Source organism: Diaporthe citri (assembly GCF_014595645.1).
Source record: "Diaporthe citri strain NFHF-8-4 chromosome Unknown scaffold_3, whole genome shotgun sequence".
In the NCBI taxonomy this organism is placed as follows: Eukaryota; Fungi; Ascomycota; class Sordariomycetes; order Diaporthales; family Diaporthaceae; genus Diaporthe; species Diaporthe citri.
Window position 1 is genome coordinate 3,267,005 of NW_025064848.1, and position 25,514 is coordinate 3,292,518.

Genomic DNA, 25,514 nt, shown 5'->3' on the forward strand with positions numbered 1-25,514 from the left:
GTCAACATCAGATTCACAAGCCCTGGTTCAGCATCGCCACAGCCGCCAGAGGGACCATGCTCGTCCTTTTCCAGGCTCCGCCTGTACTATTGTGCGCATTGCTTTGCGCTTCCCAATCACTAGGGGTACTATAAATGCCATCATTTTCGCAACTCAAACGCCCAACCATTGCAGGTGACCCGCTCATTGCAAATACATTGTTGCCCTCCATCGTCAGCGCCATTGCCCCGAGTATCGTTTCCTTGGGTAGGAAAAAGGCAATGACTCGGCAGACAAGAGCTCAAATATGAGTAATATCGCTACATCTCTCATGCTGGCCCTACTCCTTGACTCTGAGAATAGGCCAATCCCAGAGTGATCATGGCTACGAACAATGGCACATGGCACAAAACAACATTGCAAGCGGCCAGAGAACAACAGGCCGAGTACCAGACAGCAACGGCCCACGGTAAGAAGCGTCAGGTTGATGCTTACCAAAACGGTGATATTGATCACAATTTACCCTCCGTTAAACGCGTCGCTCCATTTCAGTCTGCCGCTTCTCTCTCCAAAGGCCTGCCATCGCTTGCTGCGAGCCAGATAACAAGACATCTGCCGCGAATTTCCCAGAGCGGCACAATTAGTGGTCTTTCGGAATACTCCCAGAGAAGAGCTTTCCCGGCTACGCCAACCCCAGCTCACGATGCGTTGCTGAAGCTGTCACATCCTGCCTACAAAATCCCCAACCCTCTGGTTGCCAACTTCGAGGCCCTTGGCATACTCAGCATCTATCCTTGGCAAAAGCAGTGTCTCATGGGTCCAGGACTTCTCAAAGGCGAGAAGAACCTGGTCTATAGCGCACCTACGGGCGGAGGCAAGTCTCTGGTTGCAGATGTGTTGATGTTGAAAAGGGTCTTGGAAGACCGGGAGGCCAAAGCAATCCTCGTGCTGCCTTACGTGGCGCTCGTCCAGGAGAAAATTGGATGGCTGAGGAAACTGGTCAACGGTATTTCCAGAGAATCTATCACTGGACCCATCCAAGAATCTGACCAGAAGTTCTGGCGTAAACGGTCCGATGAGGACACGGTCAGAATTGTTGGGTTCTTCGGCGGCAGCAAGATCAAGCAGACGTGGGCTGATTTTGATGTCGGCGTTTGCACCATTGAGAAGGCAAACTCCCTCGTGAATACGGCCATTAACGATGGCTCAATCACCAGTCTGAAAGTTGTAGTTCTTGATGAGCTTCACATGGTCGACGACGATCACCGAGGCTACCTGCTGGAACTCATGGCCACGAAGCTTCTTGCTCTTGACGATCATGCCGTACAGATTATTGGCATGAGTGCAACCCTGACAAACATCAAGCTATTGGCGACATGGCTCCAGGGTCACTTTTACGAGACCCAGTACAGGCCAGTCCCGATCGAGGAGCACCTCGTCTACGACAGCCGAATCTACGCCGCCGGGACAACCAGCCGACTGGTCAAGGCCGCCGCAACTCAGGCAAACGGGACGCAGGTCTCCCAGGCTCCATCCACTGCGATAGGGACGATAGCGGCATCGGATGCCAAGGAACTTCAGGACCCTGTTCTCAATGCGGTCGTAGCCCTGGCGAACGAAACGGCGCGTGCTGGATATGGTGTGCTGGTATTTGCAAGTAGCCGCGCGGGCTGCGAGTCGGATGCGCTCATCATCAGTCGGGTAATGCCGCCTCTCCATGAGTGGGACACGGACATACAGGAGAAAAGAACAGACTTGCTTGGTGATCTCAGAAGCCTGCCAGGGGGGCTTGACCCGATCCTTGAGCAGACGATCACCAATGGTGTTGCTTTCCATCATGCAGGGCTCACTACTGAAGAGCGGGATCTCATCGCGAACGCCTACGATTCTGGCACCATCAAAGTTTGCGTAGCCACTTGCTCTCTTGCAGCCGGCATAAACCTCCCGGCAAGGCGGGTCATCCTACACAACGCACGCATGGGCCGCGATATTGTTGGACCGTCCATGCTCCGCCAGATGAGAGGCCGTGCCGGACGGAAAGGCAAGGACGAGGTTGGGGAGACGTATCTCTGCTGTCGCCAGAAAGACCTCGAGGAAGTAACCGAGCTCATGCAAGCAGAACTGCCCCAGCTCACAAGTTGTCTCACAAGCGACAAACACCGTATTCAAAGGGCGCTGCTTGAAGCTATAGCGGTGCGGCTGGCCACTAGTCGTGAATCACTCGATGAGTTTGTTCGGAAGACGCTGCTCTACCAGTCCACTGACATTGTGAAAATCAATGAGATCGTTGAAGCCAGTCTCTCAGATCTGGAAGCCAGAGGCTTTATCTCGATCGACCCGTTCTCAAGCTTCGAGGCCACTCAGCTGGGTAAAGCGATTGTAACCTCATCTCTTGACCCAGACGATGGAGTTTTCATACACAATGAGCTGAAGAGGGCTCTTCAAGCTTTTGTTATGGATGGCGAAATGCACATTCTCTATACCTTCACGCCTGTCCAGGAAATGTCGGTCAACATCAATTGGAAAATCTATGCAAACGAGATGGAAAGCCTGGATGAGAGCGGACTGAGGGTCCTCAGCTTCCTTGGCTTGAAGCCTACCGAGATCAACAGAATGTGAGTCTTCGAATCACCCACCGGGGAGACCTTTACTGACAGGTGTAGGATGCGTGGAGGGGCGATGAAAACAGAAACAACCACGGAGAAGGAAGTCGCCCGTGTCTACCACCGCTTTTATCTCGCTCTTCAGTTACGCGATCTGTGCAATGAGATGCCCGTACACCGCGTGGCGCAGAAATATACCATGCCACGAGGAACCGTTCAGACGCTAGCACAGTCCTGTCAAGGCTTCGCCGCCGGCATGATCAAGTTCTGCGAGCAAATGGGGTGGGGAGTCATGGCAGCTGCTTTGGATCACTTTTCAGACCGACTGAAGGCCGGAGCCAAGTTTGACCTGCTAGCCCTGGCGAAGATCACCTTTGTCAAGAGCCGGACTGCACGCGTCTTTTGGGACAATGGCTTCCGAAATGTCGCTGCGGTAGCGAATGCCGACCCACAGGAGCTCGTGCCCGTGCTCCTGCAAGCGCAGCCGAACAAGATCCGTCTGGAGGCCAAGGACGAGCAAAAGTACAAGGAGAAGTTGCTTCTGAAGGCGCAAGTGATCGCTAAATCGGCGAATAGGCTGTGGGGTGAGTAACTTGTGTGTGCGCTTGCAACTGAGCCGTTTTGCTGACTACGATTTTAGAGTTCGAGATGCAGCAAGATATGGACGAAGAGTAGCAGACACCGAATGAGACGGCGGTGATGCTGGTATCAAAAGAGCCGAGCAAAGTGAATGAGGTGCCTCTGTGGGTAACAATGCCCTAGGCATCACGGAAGAGTGATAGGAGCCTCTCAAAGACCTGTTCAGCTCAAGCAACCGAGCTGACCAGAGGCAAGTCGCGTCACTGGGAAACATTGCGATGAATATCCCAGTTTCCCTTCCGAGAGCCTGACCGCAAATGCCATCTCGAATAATGCTGCGAGAAGCAGCATGTTCGACCAGTACTGCTTTACTCCAGCTTTCGCCTTTGGTGACCCTCAGTTCGAGGTCGGCCAAGGCAAACAATGTGCCCGTTTAGACAACAGTGTGGCAAAGGGCAATCGAGACTGCCAATTACACCAGGGGATTTCTTGAGAGAAGGCCGCGTGTTTCTCGTACCTTCACTGGCGGGGCCGAGTGACACGCGGAGATGGCCGCCGCCCCGGGGCAGGAGATTGGACAGTCACGACGATATGCCTGTGGTTGATGAATTGGGCACAATTTTTACGTGGGGGCCATCCAAATGCCTCTGCTCCGTATGCTCCGTTAATCTGGGAGTTGATCGTTGGAATCGTGCAAAGTCTTGATTGACGGCATCTCGATTCGGTTACAGGACCCTGTCGATGGACTCGCTTGCAACGTAAAGGCACCATTCTCCCTTCAAGACATGGTAGCGGTGGCCCTATGGGGTCGGTCTCAACTTGTCCAACCTCGGTGGTCCCGCGCTGCCACACCACCCACACGTTTGGTCCAACCATCCAGTCAGCGTGACCCCAACCTTCCCAAGCGGCGGCAAGAAAGTGGCTGCATGCAGGCCTGGGCAGGATTTGTGCCATGCGGAGTTAATAAAAAAACATGCAGCTCTAAGGCCAGTGTGCCTGGTCGGTTACACAGACGACAAGAGGTTTTCATCTCTGGTGACCGGCCGTACGCACCAGCCGGCTCAGCTTCAGCAGGCCGGACGAAGTCGAGTCGCCCCCCGCGCCGCACTCTCTTCGTGCCTCTCATGCATCCAGAGCTCGTGGGAAGAATGTCTTCGAGCTATTGATTTTGCCTGATTCATAAGAAGGCCTTTGAACTGTCCGGGGCAGGCCTCTCTGCCTCATACTTGAGAGGGGTGCGAAATAAGTTTGGGTTGATACATGAGCCTGAAGCCCGTCTGAAGGGATACCAGACACACAATGAATGCAGAGCGACATCGATCGCACAATCCGCGCATTTTTCTACCGCCTCATGCCAATAGGATCTGGTCCGCATGCATGTCATCCGACAGTGATTCGGTGTGGGCTGCCTGGCTAGCTCCGTGTTCTACCACCACACCCTCTTCACCTGCTGCGTCTCAGCCTACTGCTGATTGCTTAGGCACGGCCGCCTTTGGCTCGTATGGCTCGCGTAAATCATATATATCTTTCAGCCTGCTCCCAGGGATTCCTGCGCAGGCTGCCATCAACCCCCGCTTCCCTTTCCTGTCGAAAGGGCGTTCGGATTTAAAAGCATTCTTTCCGAAAACATCGATAAGTCTCACCGTGACGACAGCATACAAGACTGGAAATGGCTTCGTCCTCTAGGACCAACGGCGAGGGAAGCTCCCAGAGGACACTCGGCGAAGCGATGCGCGCGCCATCGGTCAACACCCCAGGCATTGTTGTGTTGGATATTCTACCGGATGATTTGGACCGCAAGGAGGTGTTAGATCCAAGCCAAGACTTGTGGCTTTCTACGAGCGACGGGTAAGACCTCTATCTCTCGCCATGTCCGATCCTGTGTTCAAGTACTCCCCATTGTCTGTGTCACTCGACATCGACATGTCCAAGTCCCATTCCGCGATTGACACGCCCGCCACAGTCGATACAGCTCCGCTGTTATCCCTCTTCGCGTCGGCACTCCACCACATCAGGAGATTTTCCAGGTGGGCTCGGGAACCCTCCTTCGAAACCAACTGAAGTTGTGCTCACACGGAGCCAGGTACACAAGAGCGTCCTTCTGAAGGCCGAATGGTTTCGCAAAGCGCTGCTGGGCAGCTTCCTCGAGGCGGAGGCGCAGTCTCTCGACTTGCCAGAAGAAGACCCGGCGATCTTCCACTTTCTGGTCGCATATCTCTACGAAGAGCGATACTTACCAACTAAGCCGCTGTCAACCGTCTTGGTGCCGGACCCAGACAAGGGCAAAGGGAAGGACCTGGCCAACGACACAGCCCATTCAGACTCAGACTCGGATGGGCTCAGCTGGCACAGTGATTCTAGTGCCCAGTCGCGAAGGCGCCAGGAGCGCCGACGGCGCCGACGGGAGAGGCAACTCGAGCGCCTTCGTCAAAAACATCCAGGGGCGCACCGTCCAGACTGCATATGCCCACGATGTGTTAATTCTCATGGACCGCCGTAAGCAGCCTCCCGACACGATCAACACCTTCCTTTGCAGGGGTTCTTGACTGGCGAGCTATCTCATGGGCTTCAAAAAAGCCCATGATTGGCTACGGCTCGTGAGGTGATATACCGGCAGAAGTGAACGTTCCCGTCGCTTGCGAACATGAGATTGCTGTTCATGCTGCGTCCATAGCTAACATCAGATTTCGCAGGTGCTGGGCTTGCGCGGCACCACGATTCCCTCCTCCAATCGTCCCACCAGGCTACCCACCAGGTGTCGTGATGACCGGGCGAGACAGGTCGAGGAGGAACCAGCACAATCGGAGGCGGGGTCCGGACGGCGCACCTGTTCCTCCGCGGCCGGGGTCACCACCACCCATGGCGACGTCCCCGTCCGACACGGAGGCCCGCATCAAGGGCGAGGACATGCGAACATGGCTGATCGCTTACGAGCTGAACATCGATGTCTACATCTGTGCGGACAGGTATATGCTCGACGGCTTCAAGGACAAGATCTCGAGGGTGACTATCGATCAGCTTGAGAGTGCGGGTCTAGATGCGGCCCAGGTCGAGGTGCTCAGGCTCTGCCGGAAGATCTACGACGGCGTGGGCGACGAAGACCCGCTGCTGAGGATGGTGTTTGCGAGGGTCGGGTTCCTGCAGCCGACCTTGTGGAAGACGGCCCCGGAGGAGACGGGGGCGTTCCTGCTGGCCAACCCCGAGGTTGCCACGCTGATGCTGAAGGAGACGTCCATCAGGAGGGATGAAGACGTGCACGGCTCTCACCTACCAAGCATGGAGAGGGCGGCCTGGACTATGCCCCAGGGCCGACCTTTTGATCACCAGATCTACCCTCGTCCTTTTCCGAGGGGCGTGAGATATTAGGGCGTGGGCTGGCCTGGCGGTTCGGAGAGTTGGATGCCAGCACCCAAGGAGTCTTCTGCAGCGGGATCTCCTCGAAGCTAGTCCTCGCTGTTGCTGACTTCAAAATCGGCTTTGCGAGGCATGCCTGTCTTTCACCTGGGATTGTTAACGATTAATTTTTGGCCGAGGACAGGGTCCAGGATCCGGGTCGAAGATTCCCGTACTGTGATGTACGGGCACGATTGATGAAAGTCAACTTGTAGTGTTTTGTCAACGGAGCTATCGAAAGTGAATGGAAACGGGCCAAGCGGTGCTTCGTTGTTTATACCCCTCGGGCTATCATTGGAGACAGTTACCGAGCAACATCGGTCTGTTTTTAAAGCAGCACCATGACCCCCTGAGCGTGACTCGTCATTTATCATGACTAGGTAGCCAATTGGTGGAACAGTGATCCCTACTAAATGGATTATTAGTTGATTGTGGTTCTGCTCTGGATGGGCTCCCTTCTGCTGTTAGGCTGTCCCCCCCCCCCCAACAATCCCCGGATTCTAGCCTAATAACGCCAAAAAGTGCGGAGGAAATCCCCACTGTCGACAATACAGCCAGCGATCATGGACAACTTGGCCGATGTGACCACAATCCCGTTCTCGCCGGGGTTCCATGCCCACTAGTGACGCTGCTTTCCACGCCCTCGGGTTATCTAGTTGACATGCCTGACTAGATGAGCCGCTGACCCGGAAGGCCTATCCGAACGACATCAATAAGTAGGCAATACCCACCCTGGACCAAGATGGAGGACTGTTCCACCCGTGGGAGTGACGACAGTCGCCGTCTTGACTCTCTGCCTCAGCCGCCAGGATGACCTCCTTCCTCGCGACAGTCCTCCTCCTGCTGCTGTCGGGGCTCCTCGCGACAGGGGCCGTGGCCCAGGACCTCGTCGCCGAGCTCGACTACGGCACCTTTGAGGGCACCTACTCGGCGAGGTACAACATCTCGTACTGGCAGAAGATCCCATTCGCCCAGCCGCCGGTGGGCGACCTCAGGTTCCGGGGCCCGCAGCCGCCGCTCCCCATCACGAACGGCACCTTCAACTCCAGCCAGCCCTTCGACATGTGCGTCCAGCGCACAGTCAACGGCTCCGAGGACTGCCTGTATCTGGGGCTCTACTCGCGGCCGTGGACGAGGGGCCAGCCCCTCCGCCCCGTCGTCGTCGTCTTCTACGGCGGCGCGTTCATCCAGGGCAGCGCGTACTTCAGCATCCCGCCCCCGGCGTACCCGATCCTGAACGTCTCGTCCGAGACGGACCTGGTTTTTGTGTACCCAAACTACCGCACCAACGCCTTCGGCTTCCTGCCCGGCAGCGAGGTCGCCGGGGACGACGACGGGTCGGACCTCAACCCGGGCCTGCTCGACCAGGACGCCGCCATCCGGTGGGCAAAGAAGCACGCCAGCAGCTTCGGCGGCGACCCGGACTCAATCTCCATCTGGGGCCAGTCGGCGGGCGGCGGGTCGGTCGTGGCGCAGTCCATCGCGCGCGCCGGGGCAGCCGACCGGCCGCGGCTGTTCAGCAGGGCGCTGGCGAGCAGCCCCTTCTGGCCCAAGACGTACGGCGGCGACGCGCCCGAGGCGCAGGCCGTCTACGACATGTTCTCGTCGCTCGCGGGGTGCGGGACGGGCGCCGGCAGCCTGGCGTGCCTGAAGCAGGCGGACCTGCAGGTCCTCCGGAACGCGTCGCTCGCCGTCGCCGTGAGCCACACGTACAACTCGAGCAGCTACACGTGGGCGCCGGTGGTCGACGGGGCGTTCCTGACCAAGACGCTGAGCGAGGCCGCGGCGGCGGGCGAGGTCAACATGGAGTATGGTTGGGGCATGTATAACACCCAAGAGGGCGAGAACTTCATCCCTCCCGGCCTCGCCAACGTCCAGGACAGTGGCACGCCGCCCTTTAACGCCAGCACGGCGAGCTTTGATGGCTGGCTCGCGGGGTTCCTGCCCGGCCTGTCCCCGGAAGAACTGGACGAGGTGAGGTCGCTGTACCCGGAGTCGGGCACCGCCGAGGCCGTCCCCAGCTACAACGGCTCCTACACGCGCGCTGGGCTGGTGTATAGGGACACCGTCCTGGCCTGCCCGGCGTACTGGTTAGCCGGCGCGGCCCCGGAGGGAAACCACCTGGGGGAGTACTCCATCTCCCCAGCAAAGCACGGCAGCGACACCATCTATGTTGGTCCTCCGTCCCAATCTATTATCTTGAAGAAGCACACTGACACAGCCATCACTCAAAACCAGTGGAACCAAGTCAACGCCGCGCAGGTGTCTGACCCGCTCCACTACAAGGGCTACGCGGGGGCGTTCGCCTCCTTCTTCATGACGTCCGACCCGAACGAGCTGAAATTGACTGGCCTGGACGAGGCCGGCGTGCCGCCGCTGCTGTCCTCGGGGAAAGAGTTCAACATCGACGCGGCCGGCTTCGCCCAGCTCGAGCTCACGCAGCTCAGGGGGCGGTGTGATTTCTGGAAGAGCGTCGCACCCAAGATTCCTATATAGAAAGAGATGTCTCTGCAGAGTTAGTTCTGAGATGTACAATGAATGACACACACACATTAAAGCCAAGGTGAATATCAACCAGTCCAGGCAGCCCTGAGCCGTCTTATCGGGCCCAATGCCACGTTGCAAAATGTCCATGGCGTATCTATCAACGAGCGAATCTTGCCAGCTCTGATCCCCCTTGTGCTACCTCGCTTCGGTCGGGAAGCAGGATTGTCGCAAAGAGCTGCCAGCTCAAAAGCGGTGGAAGGATCGTTCAAGCTGCGAGGCTGCTTGAGACTGCGGGGGCGTCGCCACTGGCAACTTGTGATGCCCCACGAGGCGTCGCCAAGGTCGTCATGCGTGACACAGACGGCATTTCAGGACCACGCCGAGGTCGTACCGGCGCTGGGAGAGACCGGGATGTACTGTCCTGTCCAACCTCATGCGTGGCTGGCGAGACGTTGGGGATGGCGATGCTGTTGCCCCCTCCCTGTGTATCGTCGCTTGGTAGGCTACGCCCGATGCTCAGCAGCAATCAAGAAGATGGACAGCCGGGTGAAACGGCGTCAAAATCATGCTATTAATTAAGTGAGACGGTTATCATTCTCGTTTCCACATCTGATATATAATCCGTGAGTGCTCGGCGAATGTCGTCTCTCATTCTCATTGCGCGCCGTGTAGAGGATCATAACCTCTCCGTAGTCCTCGGATTTATGATCTGCCTTGCCATCCAGTCCAATGTCCATCTGAAATCAATCCAACGCCATGCCACTTGTACCAAACCATCACAAACGCCCTCGCTCGCTGAGATAGAACACATAAAAGAAGAAAGGAAAAGAAAATTTGATCATGACTGCCGCTGGAAATGCTGCATGAACTGAATCGCTTGCTCCATGGGGTAGCCGATAAATACCGGGCCGTTGAAGACCATCTGAGGGGCTGAGGCACCAACCGCAGATGTCTTTGCGATCTCCGTCGTGTTGATAAAGGCAGGCTGATTAGACGGAGGAGGACTATCTGGCACTGAAGGCTGTGCATGCTTCAGAGGCGTTGTGAAAGGCTGACTCGCAGCCGGCTTATGAGCGGTAGGTCGTGGAGGGCTTTGGATCTCCTCCATTTTCGGAAACTCGGCCAGGCCAGGTCCGTCTAATTTCTTCACCTTGGTGTGGTCAAACGGACACTTGGAGGGTCGAGCCTCAGGCGCCTTGGGCGCTGGGGCCGGGCTCAGCGAAGGCATACGAACAGGCGCAGGAGGGGAGGTAGGGCGCTCCACTGGTTCATCCGGTGGGAAAGGGACCGAGATGCCCCATGGCCTGCTGGGCGACTCGCCGACTCGGATCTCCTTCAGAGGTCGTTCGAAATGACCGGTCCGGTCGAGATAGTCTTCGGCTGTAGGCACCTCGCCATCCTTGACAGTTTCCTCGACCAGGCCGTCCGCGGTACTAGAGCTCACGTTCTGGGCCCAATCACTGACTCGGCGGTTCGAAGACCGGTCGGCCTCGGCTTCAGCTTGGGCCTCAACCTGGGACTCGGGCAGCATGGGAGCGTGGAGGTGACTGAGGTCTGTAATCATGGAGACGAGGTTGCCGTACTTGGCGTCGAGCTTCCTTATCTGCTCCTCGTTCTTCTGGTTTCTCTTGAGACAAACCTCGTGGCTCCGCGGCAACTCATGCTTGTGGGTCTCGACATAACGGGCGATCTCTTCGGGGGAGTGCTGATCGAGATATCTGATGGGACACTTCGAAGCCGAGGCATTAGGCGCCGGGGCCGACATGCTCTCCTCGAACATTGCCGCACATATCGGGTCTTTGGAATGGTGTGGTGTAGGGTCGGTATTCTCATTGTAATTCGCATCATGATCATCATGATCATCAACATCATCTACCTCAACTCGCTCGACGGCGTCCTTGTTCATTGCCGAGAATGGACAGCCCAGATGACCCTTCTTGCCCTCGACCGTGAAGTCTCTCTCCAGGAAGGTTGACTGGGAGGTCATGTTGGTGGAGAAGGTCTCGCGACTGGACCCGCTTTCCTTGCTCGCATCCGTCACCATTGCCAGCTGCCGGGCCACCTTTTTGCCTTCGCGGATGAACAGGGCCAGCTCGGCCTGGGAGCTGTCGGACTGTTGACGCTTGGGGAGGGGGACGTGGCCTGAGGTTGTCAGTGTCGGGGTTGGAGGCACTTGAAGCTTGGCCAGAGTTTCGGCAATGTGAGGAGCGGCCGGAGCGTATTTGTCGGCGAGAAGCTGGTACTGTTGCAGGTGCGACATTGGTCAGCATGTTTGGGTGCCCCACGCCGAGCCGGCGGCAAATCAGAGGGTTTGTTTGTTAGGTGGGGGCCAAGGGGAATATCAGACAAGTGGTAAAAGGTTGTCTACACGCTCGCCAAAATGGCGACTTGCAGATCTAGAGCTATGAAGTATCATCACGTAGGCAAAGAAAAACGAGAAGAAAACAACAATCACCGACCTGCTCATGGGCATAGCGAAGCTTGTGCTCCAAAATAGTCTTCCTGTCAACGAGGTTCTGCACCTCGTCGGCGAGGGCGTTGAAGGATTCAATCAAGGTCTGAATCAGTTGGGGCGAGTCCACGGCCATGATGCGGATGCGGACGCGAATCCGGGGCGGCCGACGTGTTGCCTTACATCTGGGCCTGCAGTTGAAATCCTGAGCTGTTGCCCAGTGAGAGCGCGACGGGTGTCGTTGGGCAGAGGAGGGAAAAGATGGTAGTGATGAGGCAGGTGAAGGAAATCACAAGTGAACGAGATTTGCCTTTTTATCCAGGCCGGAGATTTCATACCCGCCGATGCCGGGAGACCCGCCTAGCCAGGTACCCGAGTCTGTGCCTAAGTACCGGTGCCGCTAGGTGGTTAGGTGGGATGTCCGGGGCCTGAGGGTCTGCTGATCAGCCTGTGATTTAGGTATCTCACAGTACCCCGCAGGCCGTTATCACCTGTCAACGGGTCGACATGCACCCCAGGCTAACGACGGGGATGCCAGCAGTGGGCGGCGACGACGACGACGATTCCAGCCCAGACAAGACACCTGTGGGGATACACTTCTCCTTCCCGCCCGGTGCTGGGTCTATACCGTGCCCTCGTTTAGTCTTCCACGCGACCTGTGTCCTCGGAAAGGCCCCTTCCAGCCCATCTCGTATAGCAGACAAACAGACATCGCGGTGCTGTGCAGTACATGAGAGACGAGTGGACCCCAGCTGTGCCCTCTTACAGCAACCTACCGTTCGTCCCTCGCTCTTTGCCAGCTCCTAGCCCGCGTCTGTATATAGTCTGTGTTGCACTTCCTCTTGCGTCATGGCACTTGAGATCCCAAAAGCCAAGCTCAAGAGCTTTGTGAGGCACGTCGTCCCAGGTGAGTGCTGCACACCGTCGAAACAACCGGCCAGCGGGGGATCCATCAACGCCACCATCTCCTTTCCCAGTCGCATGACAGGCAGTACAGTACAGAATGTTGCTCTCAATGAACTGTGATGGACAATGCTGATGGCAAATTCTCGACCCAGGGGCCCTACTGGTGACAGAGTACCTATTCTCGGTGCCATTGGACTACAGAAACCCATCCGGCAAACAAATCCAGCTCTTCGCCAGGGGAGCTACTAAGTATGAGGTGCCTATCAACCCTCAACAGTCGCAATTCCAGTCGTCCCTCAACCGTCCCTGGTTTGTCTTCCTCCAGGGAGGTCCTGGCTTTGGCAATCCTGAGCCCCAGGACTCTTCCTTGACCCGTTTCCTCCTCAACAGAGGCTACCAGATCCTCTTCCTCGACTACAGAGGCGTCGGGCTCAGCACTCCAGTCACTGCCGATACCGCTCCTACGCCAGACGCCTCTCCTGAAGAGCAGTTTGAGTACCTCAAGTTCTTCCGTCAGGTCGACAATGTGCGGGACTGTGAGGCCGTCCGCAAATGCCTAACCGACAGCTTCGACGAGAGCAAGAGGAAATGGTCCATCTTCGGCCAGTCCTTTGGCGGCTTCGTCTGCCTCAGCTACCTCTCCCAGCACCCCGAGGGGCTCAATGAGGTCTTTATGACCGGCGGCCTCGCGCCCATCTCCAAGACCCCAGATCAGGTCTACCGGGCCACCTTCCAGAAGGTCTTTGAGAGAAACATGGCTTACTACAGGAAATTCCCAGAGGACGTCCTTGCCGTGCGGAGAGTCGCAGGCTTCCTGCACAGCCGCCCTGAAAAGGGCGTCCGGCTGCCCGGTGGAGGACTCGTGACGGCCAGGCGGCTCCTCACTCTCGGCCACATGTTTGGGTTGCACGGCGGCCTCGACAACGTGCACTCCATGATCCTGAGACTGAACATGGACCTGGAGCAGTTCGGCTTCCTGACGAGGCCAACCCTCCTACAGTTCGAGTCGTACCTCCCATTCGACACCGCGCCTGTCTACGCCGTCCTGCACGAGGCCATCTACTGCTACGAGAAGGGCATCAAGTCCGACTGGGCCGCGCAGCGGGTCGGCCAGCAGCTCGACAACTTCCGCTGGCTGGACCCGGAGTTCTCGGCCTTCGACAACGACGCCGAGCCGGCGGCGCCCCCGCTCTGCTTCTCGGGCGAGATGGTCTTCCCCTTCATGTTCGACGACTACCCGGAGTTGGCGAGGCTGAGGCCCGCCGCCGACGCGCTGGCCGAGCACGACGGCTGGGACAACCTCTACGACGAGTCCCGGCTGCGGCTGAACCAGGTCCCCGTTTACGCCGCCAGCTTCATCGAGGACATGTACGTCGAGTCCGAGCTCGCGCGGGACACGGCGCGCAGGATCAATCTTATCCGGGTCCTCGAGACGAACACCATGTACCACAACGCCCTTCGCGCCCGGCCTGACGAGGTCCTGCCGCAGCTGTTTAAGCTTCGGGACGATGCCATCGACTAGCGAAATGGTCTCACGTGAGAGGACTGTCCCATGCGTGTCAAGCTCGGAGGGGTGGTCGGATGTCAAAAGGGTCGTTGATAGAGATACATTGGCTTCGTTCGTGAATCATGACTGTCCGTGCCGTTTGCGCACTTTAATTCTATGACAAACACATCTATCTTGCACACAAAGACGGTGACCTCTTGACTCTAGGCCTGCGCGCCGCCTGGTCCACTCGCCTTGCCGTGGCCCTCGACAGCCTCCTCCTCATCCCGATACCTCGCGTGCTCGTCCTCGTCCTCAAACTGACTGTCGCCCGCGGCGTCCCACAGCGAGATGTCGTCGTCATCGACCATCAGCGCGGCGGCGTCGTTAGGATCCATCAGCCTTGCGTCCTCGCCGCCCTCGCCGACGTCGTCGTCCGCATACTCGGCGCCCGGCGTCCTGCCGCTTCCAAGCGGCCGCCCGGCCTGTGCCTCCTCCCTGGCCAGCTCCGCGGCCCTGGCCATGGTGCGGCGGTAGATGAAGTAGCCGACGCCCATGCCGACCAGGCCGCCGACGAGCATGGAGGCGTAGTTGACGAGGCGGTCGCCGAAGGTCATGTCGTTCTCGGCCAGCATGGCGAGGCGCGAGCCGATGAAGACGTGGACCAGCAGCTTGGGGCTGGAGAAGGCGGTGGCGATGGCGAAGCTGAGGGGCTGGATGCTGGGCACCGTGGCGAGGAAGCCGTTGCTCAGGCTGTAGGGGAGCGGGCAGAAGCGCACCAGCGCCAGCACCCCGAGGCCGTCGTGACGCAGCACCTGGCCCAGCGCCACGAAGCGCTTGTCCTTGCCGACCAGCCGGTCCACGTAGCCGCTGAGCACGGTCCGCGACGCCACGAACGCCGCCGCCGACCCGGCCACCGTCGCCGTCGCCACGATCGGCCACCCGAGGGGGAACCCGTACACGAACCCGGCCACCGTGCACGCCGTGCTGTAGCCGATCATGGGCGGGAACGCCACGAAGAAGGTCGCGGCCCAGATTATCAGCCACCCCGCGGGCAGCTCGCGCCACGAGACGGCAACTGGCCCGAGAAGGGTGAAGATCTTGTGGGAGAAGATGAGCAGAACGATGGTGAGCACGCCGAGGAGGTTGCCGCCGATGATGAATAGGACCTTCTGCGTGGGCGTCAGGCCGTTATACATGGTTATGGACTGCCTGTACAGGTTGTTTGCCGTCTTTGCCGACGAGGAAGCCAGCGCTGACAACTGGCCGCGGACAGAGCCGTCGCGGGTCGCCGAGGTGCGCGAGTTGAGGGAGTAGGGCGCCGACAGCCGGCGGGAGGACCGTGTATTGCCATGGGCATTGCTGCCACCGCCGCTGTGGCGGACCCACGGGAGCGGACGTTCGTCGCGGCCGAACGACGGGGGTGAGTCTGCGCGTTGATGCTCTTCGTGGTCGCTGTCATCGCGGAAGGGGGCGTCGTCGTGCTCGTCCCGGCTGGAGGAGTTGGCGAGCTGTGCGGCGGCGGATGCGGCGGAAGGGGTCTCGCTGTCCGGAGACGGGGGCACAGCCAGGCCTGCTGCCGCGGACTTGTAGTCGGCCGGCATGGTGTGTGTTGTTGAGGGTGCAGAGTGAACGGCGTTCTGTTGGACGGTCAGCAATGTCTGTCCTCAAAGAGACCGGCATGACGACGTCAGGGTGACTAGGGCGGACAAGTGCGGGTTGCTTACAGTAGGGAATGGTGAGGGCTTAGGGCTAGCTTGTTGTAGCCATTGAATCGATAAAGGAGCTTGCAACGTTGTGATATGTGGCTGGCCCTTTCGGTTGGGTACGATGATGTTCACGGACTCGGTGGTTGGAGTCTTGGGGAGGGACGTTCGTCAAGGAGGCGCAGCTCGTCAATGCCGGAAGCAGGTCAGGTCTGGCACACATCTACGAAGTACGTTAGACTGGACCAAGTAAGTACCTAGCTGGGTAGATAAACTATATTCATAGCCTGCAGTGCTACCCACCGAAAGCGTGTTCTTGGAGCTTGATTGGGCCAGTTCCTCGAATAGCCATGTAGTAAGCAAAGCTGTGACGCCAATGACGGCACGTCGGGTCTTGTTCAGGTGCTAGAACAACGAGTGGCAGCCCGGGGCCGTTTCATGCGCAGGTCCGAGGGTTGCAGCAGCTCAGGGCTGTTAGGCGGGATGAGGCAAGGATCCAGGGTCCTGTCATGGCAGCTGGCGACATACACTGTCTGTGGAAAACGAAACGCAGCCCCCCCCCTGTCATTTTGACTCGTGTTCCCCCCCTCCGCTCCCAAATCTCAAATCCTCCCAATATAAGCTATTTCCTATATAACTATTTTAATATAAATACTTATATTATAAATATATATATATTATTATAATCCTTATATTTTTAAGAATATATATAAAATATTTATAAAATTAAATACTTTATATTATTTACTTAAATTTAATATTTAAATTTAATAAAGTTTTAAAATTTTAAATAATTATATATTTAATATATAATTATAAGATTATATTTATTATATTTAAAGTTATATATTATAAACTTTAATATTATATATAATTTATATATAATATTAAATATTTTATAATTTTAACTTTAATATTTAAATATTATATAATTTACTTTTTATTTATATTAATTTATATTAATATTTTAAGAAGAAAATTTACTTATGTATTATTAATTATATTTTATATTATATTATAAAAATATTAAATATAATTTATTTATAATATTTAATATATAAATTAATTATAATAATATATATTATTATAAAATACTTTTTTAATATTATATTATATTTTATTAAATAATATATTTTAAATAAAGTATAATTATATATTTTAAATAAAGTATAATTATATATTTTATATTATAATAAATAATTCTTTAATAAAGATATAATAGAATATAGCTGGATTTTAGATTTGAGATTTTGCCGCCGAGGGGGGGAACATGAGTCAAAACGACAGGGGGGGGGCTGCGTTTCGTTTTCCACAGACAGCAGAGCAGTCCCTCGGGAATGCGAGCCGCATCATACGGCAAGAAGCAGCCTCTCTGGTATAATCATACCCTGCACATGTCGGCGTGATACGCTCGTCCTTATTTATATGAATTTGCTTTGATTTGTTTGCTTCATCTCCTCTCTACATGTCATCGGCCACCTCGAGGCCCCCTGGGCGGCTCTTTGCCAATCGTCGTATCCCTCACCAACAGCTTCATCTTGCCGTCCCCAATCTCGACCCCCTGGCTGAGGATGTCCACCGCCTCCTCGCCCCCTTCTGCTTTCCTCGTGCTACCACCGCCCTCCTTAGACGCTGACCTGTCGTAGCTCCGCGCGTCCACCCCCAGGATGCCCCCCATGTTGTTGCGGTCGCCCGGCACCGAGAACTCTCGGAACGCATACCGCCACTCGTTCAAGAAACCCCGCACCGCCTTGCCCACCTTGTCCTTCCCGTTCTTGCTGTGATGCCCCGTGCCTGTGATGGCATAGATCGGCCGGCTCTCATGCTCGTTCTCCAGGAGCACCCGCTCCAGATACTCGACAGCCTCCTCTGCGTGCAAGCCGTGCAGGTCCACGTAGATCTCCGGGCTCGACGAGCTCTTCTTATTGCGATCTTCGTACAGCTTTTCCGCCGCCTCCCTGTGTGCCTTCTTCATCAGGTCGTTCTCGCTCTGACCCCGCAGGCTGAATACCTTGGCCTGCCGGGCGTCCTGCCGGTTCCATGCCTGTGCCGCACTGTGGGTCTAGTTAGGATGAGTTTTGTACAGCTTGTTGACCAGGTCGAGACTCACTTCTGCAAAAACTTGTTCCTAAGAGCACTGTGCCGAATGGCCTCTTGGCGTGCCTTGAGATACGCCTTGTTGGAGCTGTCACCCGTCTCCAGCCAGGGGATATGCTTGGGGCTCGGGATTGCTTGAGCAGCTGCGCTGTTCTCGCCATTCTTTGATCCTTGTGAGCTTCCGTTTCGACTCATCTTCCTACTGTCGGGCCTTGAAGTCGGTCCTGGAGATGGCGACATCTTTACAATATCCGCGAGAGAGCTGGGCGTGTACGCTTCCTTTGGCCCATGGCCGTGTCCGCCTCTTTTCCCATGGTGCTTCTTCCCCGGCTTGGCTGCAGCAGAGCCAAGAGTCGGGAAAGCCTCATTGTCGTCGAGGGATGGCGCCGCCTGGGCGTTTTCTTTGCCCTGCTGGTGACGACTGCCGGGGCGGGAACGAGGGCGGTGATCATTTGGGTGTATGTTCTTGAAACCAGGGGGAGGAGTGACACCTAGTGAAGGTGTGAAGACAGGGATCGAGTCCGGCCCACCAGACCCCAGAGACGGGAAGCTGGAAAAGTCCTGGACCTGGATGTTTGCTGGGGACTTCTGTGTGGGCGGCGTGTCTGTGCCGTCAACGTTGAGTTTGTTCATGAGGTGCGCCGGATCATGCGAGAAAATGCACGTATCCCCGGCGAGGCAGTTGCCTGACATCCAATACCTGCATAAGGGGTTTAGTAAGTAACGGAGTGCGTGGCTAGAAGCGGCGAAACCTACTTGCAAATGTGGCTGCTCAAGTCATGGCTAAATCGACAATCTGCCCGCATACAGCTGCCCGATGCGAGGTAGAACTTGCAGATTACCCCGGACCTCTGATCGGCTGGCGTGGTTGGGCGTGCATCTGGAGTCATGGACTTTCCGACCAAGTAGCCATTGCCTTCGGCTGACGTGCTCGCCGTTGAAGCATCCTGGTTGTCCATCATTGATATAAGCACTGCCCCGAGGTCATAGCCATGGACCAGCAGTGCTTGACTAATCTCCTCGTCCGTTCTGGACTCGCCGAGAATCGATCGCAGGACATCGTGTGGTCTCATCGGGGTTTGTTGAGACGAGAACTCGGGCGCGTTTGCATTTAATCCACTGGACGTGCCAAAGGAGGATGCGACACTAACAGCATCATCGCCAACAAGCCAGTCCACGTTGTCGGAGGCGTAGTCCTCAAACGTTTCTTGCGACGGCTCTGGGTCATTCGCAAACTCGTAAGCGTTCAGATTGGGGCTGTGAGGTATGACTGGTGTCGAAAACGCCAGACGGGGCGAAGGGCGCGGAGACGAAAAGGGGGAGGCGGCCGACGACAGGGTGCGGTTGAACGAGGGCATGAAGCCGGGAGGTGCGAGCGGACTGACACCGAGACGGGGTGAGCCGGAGAGAGGGGTAGCCGTGGTCCTGAACGAGGCTGGCGAAGGTCTCCTGAGAATGGTCTGCCGGATGGCGGGAGGGGAGGCGTTATTACCACCCCCTTCTCGATAGCGCCAAAGCACGTCCAGCACAACATTCTCCAGGGACTGGCCGGTCAGAGCCGTCTCGTTTTTCAAGAGTTCTTCTAGCTTGTCCGTCTTGTCCTCCTCTTCTATGGCCGAGTCCTGGAGGACTGGCAGGCAGATCTCGTATGTCTCGTCGGAGACCATTATGACGCGCTCGTACGGGCTCTATCTTGGGCGCAAGTCGAATGAAGGCTGATACGGGGGGAGGAGAGAGCAGGGATTTTTTGCAAAGGCTGTCTCGAGATGCTGCAGATATTATGGATGATTGCCGAAGACTACAATAGGGCTGTCTCAGTCAGCCTCGAGTTACTGCAGACGCGCTCTTTGGGGCCGCAGGGGGCGCACCAAGGCTCGGGTGTGATATACAGCTAGCGCGAGAGACACAAACCGATCAAGATCAGGAGAGCCAATATTAGACGTGAACGAGACACCGCTCTCGGCGTCGTTTTATTCGGGGGTGGGCGGAGCTGAGTCTATAAGACGGTGGTGGCTTGGGCGGGAGGAGAGACAGGCCGGAGAGCATGATGCTATTTCAGAGCGTTGAAGTGCATTACGTATGCAGGCACCGGGCGTCGTGTAACGATCAAGGCTGCGCCTTGCCCTGCTGAGGGTTCGAACGGACGGTGTGGGCAGGTAGGAGTACCCAGATAGTGCGCAGGTGAATAGAGGTCGCAGGCTGGGGTTAGGAGGGGGGATAGGAGGCCGGCTCGGGTTGGGAAGTGACACGACCGATGCAGGTAGACCGGGTACCTAGATAGATATAGCTTCGTGCTGACAGGGAGAGCTCTCCTGAGTCAGCCAGCAAGGCCCCGTCGGTGTGCTGGAGGCGGTGTCCTTGGAGGTTTGACGAGGCTAGGGAAAGCCAACAAGAGTATGCATGTATGTATGTATGTGTTTATGTATGTACAGGTAGAGATGCGCGATATTGGGAAGTGGTGTTGCTGGGACGGGTGATAGAGCGCGGGTGACGGCTGAATGGGTGATACGACGTGATTGATCATGGGTTGCCGTCGGTCGGTCCAGCTGAGACGGGCACGGAACGGGGTGATGAGCTTGGGGGCGCGAGAGGGAGGGGGCGCGCGTTGTTTGGCTCTTGCTGGCCTAACAGTACCCTGAGGCACTACCTAGACAGACTATCCATCTACGTCCGTAGACAGGCTAGGTACCCGACCCGTGGACCTTGCCCAGATGAGGTCTCGTCCACCCAAGGAACCATGCAGCCATGCTGAGAGGTTCCTGGGAGACTAGAAGGGCTGAAGGGAGAGGCCGAGAGGAGAGCGTGGGGTCGCAAGGGGCTGCGGTGGACCATCCCTGTCATTGTCGGCCGGTCCACGGCTGACCTCTGCACGCCTACCGTGCTGTACAAGCGCCGTCCAGCTCAGCTACGGGAGCGCCCCCAACCTGAGATTTGACAACTGCGTTCATGCCACTCACCCAATCAATAGACGCTGCAAATGCTGTATACTAAATGCTTGCCCTTGGCAGGACGAAACCGGCTCCTGGGGCGTGTCATGCTGGCAGTTGAGATGAAAGCAAAGGATACATCTAAGTACCACTCTGCTGGTGCCCAGTTGGCAGGTCACCAAAGCTACCTCCCCGGTACGGTCCCGTGTGTGCATACATTCCTGCACCACCAAAGCTGTTTCTATGTTTCTATCGCATGAGTGCCATGATGAACGAGACAGGGCGATCTATTTCACGGCCTTTGACTCTTTACATTTTTCCACTATAGCAGACACAGAATGCCTGGTCGGCTCTTGCTCACGGTATCTCTTCATCGTCCCCGCCAAACCCAAACCCGAAGCTGAACCCTCCAGACCCTCCAGACCCTCCAGACCCTGAAGTCTGCGCCGTCTCTTCGACAGCGATGGCCTCGTCCCACTTCCTCTTCTTCTTGCTGTGCCTCTGATCCATCTCAACGAGCGCTGCATCCAAGAGTTCCGGAAATTGTGCCCTGAGGCGATCCACAAACAGGCTATAGGGATCGACGACGTCTCTCTTGAACCCCGTCACCTGGTCTGGTTTGTCCCTCAGAAATTCGAGAACGACGGCGAGGTGTGATTTGGGCACGAAGTTCTGTGTGAGCGCAATTCCACTCTCAAGATTGACAACCAGATGCCACCATCCACTAGGCACGTGGAGAATCTCGCCTTCCCTGCAGATGCCTTCTATGCATTCTGGTAACTTTCGCGCTTCTTCGTGGAACTCTAGAAGCCATTCCGCTATGCTCAGAGGGCTTGTGACTTCACTCTGGTCGGCCGATACGAAGACACCCGGCACCTCCACGGAAGGGGGGAACATGATCCACTTCAAAAACGCAGCTTAGCAGGTGTCCAGACTAGACGAACGGCCTCATGAGCCTAGTTTGGGGTTATGGGAAGCTACTCACATATTTGGCTCCTTGAAGAACAGCATTCCACGCCGACGTACCGTTCGGGTCCTTGTGGAACGTCGAGCCGGACCTCGCTGGCCCTACAATCAACCACCTGTGCGCTGGTCTTTCCGAATCCAGCACTTCAAAAAGATCGGGCCCGAAGCAGTCTGGTTTCCAATATGCCGCCCCTTCAACTTTCCCGATCGAGACATCCATTTTCTCGGCAAACTTTTTGTCGAACAGATAGAGGGGACTCTCGTCTTGATTGCTGCACATGTAGTGGCAATATGTTGAGAAGGGCCAGTCCACCGCCTCGGCGCGGAATTCCACGTCAGCGTATGTCCTCGACAGCTGGTGGATGTTCCATTCTTTGCAAGCCGGCCACGAACGGATACAATTCGTCAGAATGAAGGGTCTGTCGCTCCATTTGTCCGCAAATTCCTCGTATGTCATGTCCGGAAGCCGTTTGATCTCGTTCGCGCTGGGGATTCTGGAGCAGAAACGACCCAGAGGCACCTTGCTGCAGACAAACGGGCGATGAAGAACATCGGAGAAGACATTACAGCAATTGATCTTGGCCTCCTGGTCTGGTGACAATTCAAGTAAGGTTGACCTCCACGTCCCCTTCCACTGGAAGGGGCGCCTTTTCTCCTCATGACTCCTAAGGAAACCCGTCAATCAACAACTCGCTGTGAAAGTATGACCTCGAGACTCAGAAATTTGCCGCCAGCGGCAAACCCAAAGCAGACAAGAGCACGAAAGGCGTGCGTGAGTAGTGGGAATAGTGTGTGAGGGAAGACTTCCACCGCCGCAACATCACAGGCTCCTTGGCCCAACGAGGAGTCAATTGTGTTTCAAAACATTTAGAGACCAACTGCCCTGAAACGGGATACACATGATCAAGGGTACCGAACAATAAACAAAACCCTTGGCCGATATGGCCAGGGATTGTGCGTTTGACATGAAGGCTTACACCGGTAAACAACTGTCCAGGAATGGGCAACGACTGGTAAGGGGATGTCACTTACTCCAGGAACAAAGCCTTCCAGAGATCGTCAGCATGACAGAAAGCAAAGAGGAACTTGCAGGTGTAGCCCAGTTTGCGCAAAGACTGCGGTCCGAAATACTCGAACAGCTGGGCCAGCACCTCGTCGGGCAAAACCTGGAGGCGGCCTATGGAGCCACGAGCGTTGGCGGCGGACGACAAATACTGGTTGCCCAGGGGCTTGATTCCCAGGGGATGACTGGGGATCGGTGACTCAACGCTAGCTTGCGGTTCATCCATCCTGCCTGCGCCCAGACCGTCAGCAGTGACTCCCAGGCCATTGTGGTTGCGAAGGACAATGTCCTCCTGGTGGCCCGGGGCGGGAGCGGCTTTGAGGAGCATGGCCTCTGGGTGTGGATGGCAGTGGGGTGACTGAAGACTGGAGAAGGGGGGAAAGGTCAGGACAGGAGTAGTAGGGCCACTTTACAATTGGCCCCGTTGATCAACAATGGCCAGGTGTACAGTACAGTATGCAGGAGTGACAGGGCAGGGCAGGCAGCAGCAGCAGGAGTTGTACGAGACCAGAGAGTCACAAGAAGCGAGTCTTCAGCAATTCCATGAGCTCGCCTAGTCACCCTGGTGGGCTTTTTTCGGCCACGGCCCAGAGCGTGGGAAAATTGAAGCGCATTGAGACGGCCGAAGGACGTGGGTGAACTGACGGTGGTGCCCGCATGCCCCACTAAAAGTTTAGCGTGGCAAAAGCGAACAGGGCAACGCAGGCACTTCAACTTTTTTCCACCAGCAGACAAATTTTCTCTCTTGAGTCTGCTCTTACCCGACGACATCACCCATCTCCATACACCCAAGCAGCAGACCTTCCCCTCCACAACTAGATTCACTTGCTCTCAACATACCGAGAGCATCAGATCTGGTTCTTTTCCCAGTCTACAGACATCACCGCCGGATTCCACCGCCTCCCCGCGAGACTTGTGGATTTTCCTCGACCCTCAACAAACCCCACCTTCGATTCTTTGATTCTAGGTCTCAAGCAGTGCTTGTGATCTAGATCCATATCACCTGCAAACCGCAATCATGGCTACCGACAAGGGACTCGAGGATGTCCCCGAGGGTAAGAACTCCTTTCCTCGTCTCTCGCTGCGACTGAACCGCTACGATTTCGTCGACCTCGTCGGCCTCTGCGACCCCGCGCCAGAAGGCGGTCGGTCCACTCCCTGCGCACACAGACTTTTCTGCGGCTGCGCGGGAGCCTGGATCCGGGCACTGCATCCACCACCGAGACTGGCAGGACAATACGGCTAACATGCGACGACGAATACAGGTCAGATCGAGTCCAACTACGACGAGACCGTCGACTCTTTCGATGAGATGGCACTCAAGTCTGAGTTGCTCCGAGGTGAGAAAATCTGCGCCGCCGACTGCCGCCGCAACGAACGCCTTGGGCTAACGCGGGGATAAAGGCATCTACGCTTACGGTTTCGAGCGCCCCTCTGCCATCCAGCAGCGCGCTATCATGCCCGTCATCAAGGGTAAGATACACACCACTCCTCGCTCCGCAAACACATCGGCTAATTTTTGCCAACTCAGGCCACGACGTTATCGCTCAGGCCCAGTCTGGTACCGGCAAGACCGCCACCTTCTCCATCTCGGTCCTCCAGAAGATCGACCCCAGCCTGAAGCAGTGCCAGGCCCTGATTCTCGCTCCTACCCGTGAGCTGGCTCAGCAGATCCAGAAGGTCGTCGTCGCTATCGGTGACTTCATGAACATTGAGTGCCACGCCTGCATTGGTGGCACCAGTGTCCGTGATGACATGAAGGCTCTCCAGGACGGCCCCCAGGTCGTCGTCGGTACCCCCGGCCGTGTCCACGACATGATCCAGCGTCGTTTCCTCAAGACCGACGGCATGAAGATGTTCGTCCTCGACGAGGCCGACGAGATGCTTTCTGTGAGTCCCCAATTCGCCTTGTGGGTTTCCCTGTCTCCTGTGCTAACCCGTCTCCACAGCGTGGTTTCACCGAGCAAATCTACGACATCTTCCAGCTGCTGCCCCAGTCTACCCAGGTCGTCCTCCTGTCCGCCACCATGCCCCAGGACGTCCTCGAGGTCACCACCAAGTTCATGCGCGACCCCGTCAGGATTCTCGTCAAGAAGGACGAGCTTACCCTCGAGGGTATCAAGCAGTTCTACATCGCCGTCGAGAAGGAGGAGTGGAAGCTCGACACCCTCTCCGATCTGTACGAGACTGTGACCATCACCCAAGCCGTTATCTTCTGCAACACCCGCAGAAAGGTCGACTGGCTCACCGACAAGCTCACCGCCCGTGACTTCACCGTCTCCGCCATGCACGGTGACATGGACCAGGCTCAGCGTGACCTGATTATGAAGGAGTTCCGTTCCGGCTCCTCCCGTGTCCTGATCGCCACTGACCTGTTGGCCCGTGGTATCGATGTCCAGCAGGTCTCCCTGGTCATCAACTACGATCTCCCCGCCAACCGGGAGAACTACATCCACCGTATCGGTCGTGGTGGTCGTTTCGGCCGAAAGGGTGTCGCCATCAACTTTGTGACCGCCGACGACGTCCGCATGATGCGTGAGATTGAGCAATTCTACAGCACCCAGATCGAGGAGATGCCCATGAACGTTGCCGACCTCATCTAGACGCACCCACACCGAACTCGTCTTTTTACTCTTCCCTCTACAGACATCAACTTACGCCGCTTTCGCACACGTTGGAATCTCACCGCAACAGGGGGCAGAAGTGCCGAGTTGGTCGTTAGAGGGCAAGGGGCTGCTTTGCCACGGTTGACTGGCACGAGCGCAGCACAGGAAGGGGTTGCGCAACAAAAGTAGTTCTGATTTTCTTAAGGGGTGCGCGAATTCACTGCACTGATTGCTTTTCGATATCCGCCGGGAGGTTCTTGGGCC

The 25,514-nt window shown here is 56.3% G+C and overlaps 9 protein-coding genes across 9 annotated transcripts; 5 read left to right on the plus strand and 4 right to left on the minus strand.

Moving 5' to 3' along the window:
• Positions 1-360: 360 nt before the first annotated feature.
• On the plus strand, positions 361-3,257 carry INS49_008466 (uncharacterized protein; the record flags this gene model as incomplete). The annotated part of the gene is made up of 4 exons (XM_043169208.1): positions 361-448; positions 677-2,594; positions 2,643-3,166; positions 3,223-3,257. The coding sequence occupies 4 exons, from the start codon at positions 361-363 to the stop codon at positions 3,255-3,257; spliced, it is 2,565 nt and encodes an 854-aa protein (XP_043026888.1).
• Positions 3,258-4,830: 1,573 nt separating this feature from the next.
• On the plus strand, positions 4,831-6,527 carry INS49_008467 (uncharacterized protein; the record flags this gene model as incomplete). The annotated part of the gene is made up of 4 exons (XM_043169209.1): positions 4,831-5,009; positions 5,125-5,188; positions 5,245-5,657; positions 5,855-6,527. The coding sequence occupies 4 exons, from the start codon at positions 4,831-4,833 to the stop codon at positions 6,525-6,527; spliced, it is 1,329 nt and encodes a 442-aa protein (XP_043026889.1).
• An 837-nt stretch (positions 6,528-7,364) lies between these two features.
• INS49_008468 (uncharacterized protein) lies at positions 7,365-9,050 on the plus strand (the record flags this gene model as incomplete). The annotated part of the gene is made up of 1 exon (XM_043169210.1): positions 7,365-9,050. One exon carries the CDS (start codon positions 7,365-7,367, stop codon positions 9,048-9,050), a length of 1,686 nt encoding a protein of 561 aa, XP_043026890.1.
• Positions 9,051-9,879: 829 nt separating this feature from the next.
• On the minus strand, positions 9,880-11,629 carry INS49_008469 (uncharacterized protein; the record flags this gene model as incomplete). The annotated part of the gene is made up of 3 exons (XM_043169211.1): positions 9,880-11,283; positions 11,389-11,405; positions 11,491-11,629. 3 exons carry the CDS (start codon positions 11,627-11,629, stop codon positions 9,880-9,882), a joined length of 1,560 nt encoding a protein of 519 aa, XP_043026891.1.
• A 713-nt stretch (positions 11,630-12,342) lies between these two features.
• Positions 12,343-13,921, plus strand: INS49_008470 (uncharacterized protein; the record flags this gene model as incomplete). The annotated part of the gene is made up of 2 exons (XM_043169212.1): positions 12,343-12,400; positions 12,552-13,921. 2 exons carry the CDS (start codon positions 12,343-12,345, stop codon positions 13,919-13,921), a joined length of 1,428 nt encoding a protein of 475 aa, XP_043026892.1.
• Positions 13,922-14,109: 188 nt separating this feature from the next.
• INS49_008471 (uncharacterized protein) lies at positions 14,110-15,489 on the minus strand (the record flags this gene model as incomplete). Its single annotated transcript, XM_043169213.1, has 1 exon — positions 14,110-15,489. One exon carries the CDS (start codon positions 15,487-15,489, stop codon positions 14,110-14,112), a length of 1,380 nt encoding a protein of 459 aa, XP_043026893.1.
• Positions 15,490-17,059: 1,570 nt separating this feature from the next.
• On the minus strand, positions 17,060-19,355 carry INS49_008472 (uncharacterized protein; the record flags this gene model as incomplete). Its single annotated transcript, XM_043169214.1, has 3 exons — positions 17,060-17,645; positions 17,702-18,388; positions 18,445-19,355. 3 exons carry the CDS (start codon positions 19,353-19,355, stop codon positions 17,060-17,062), a joined length of 2,184 nt encoding a protein of 727 aa, XP_043026894.1.
• A 1,617-nt stretch (positions 19,356-20,972) lies between these two features.
• On the minus strand, positions 20,973-22,972 carry INS49_008473 (uncharacterized protein; the record flags this gene model as incomplete). The annotated part of the gene is made up of 3 exons (XM_043169215.1): positions 20,973-21,518; positions 21,601-22,246; positions 22,614-22,972. The coding sequence occupies 3 exons, from the start codon at positions 22,970-22,972 to the stop codon at positions 20,973-20,975; spliced, it is 1,551 nt and encodes a 516-aa protein (XP_043026895.1).
• A 690-nt stretch (positions 22,973-23,662) lies between these two features.
• Positions 23,663-25,247, plus strand: INS49_008474 (uncharacterized protein; the record flags this gene model as incomplete). The annotated part of the gene is made up of 5 exons (XM_043169216.1): positions 23,663-23,789; positions 23,910-23,984; positions 24,049-24,117; positions 24,176-24,534; positions 24,594-25,247. The coding sequence occupies 5 exons, from the start codon at positions 23,663-23,665 to the stop codon at positions 25,245-25,247; spliced, it is 1,284 nt and encodes a 427-aa protein (XP_043026896.1).
• Between the last annotated feature and the right edge of the window lie 267 nt (positions 25,248-25,514).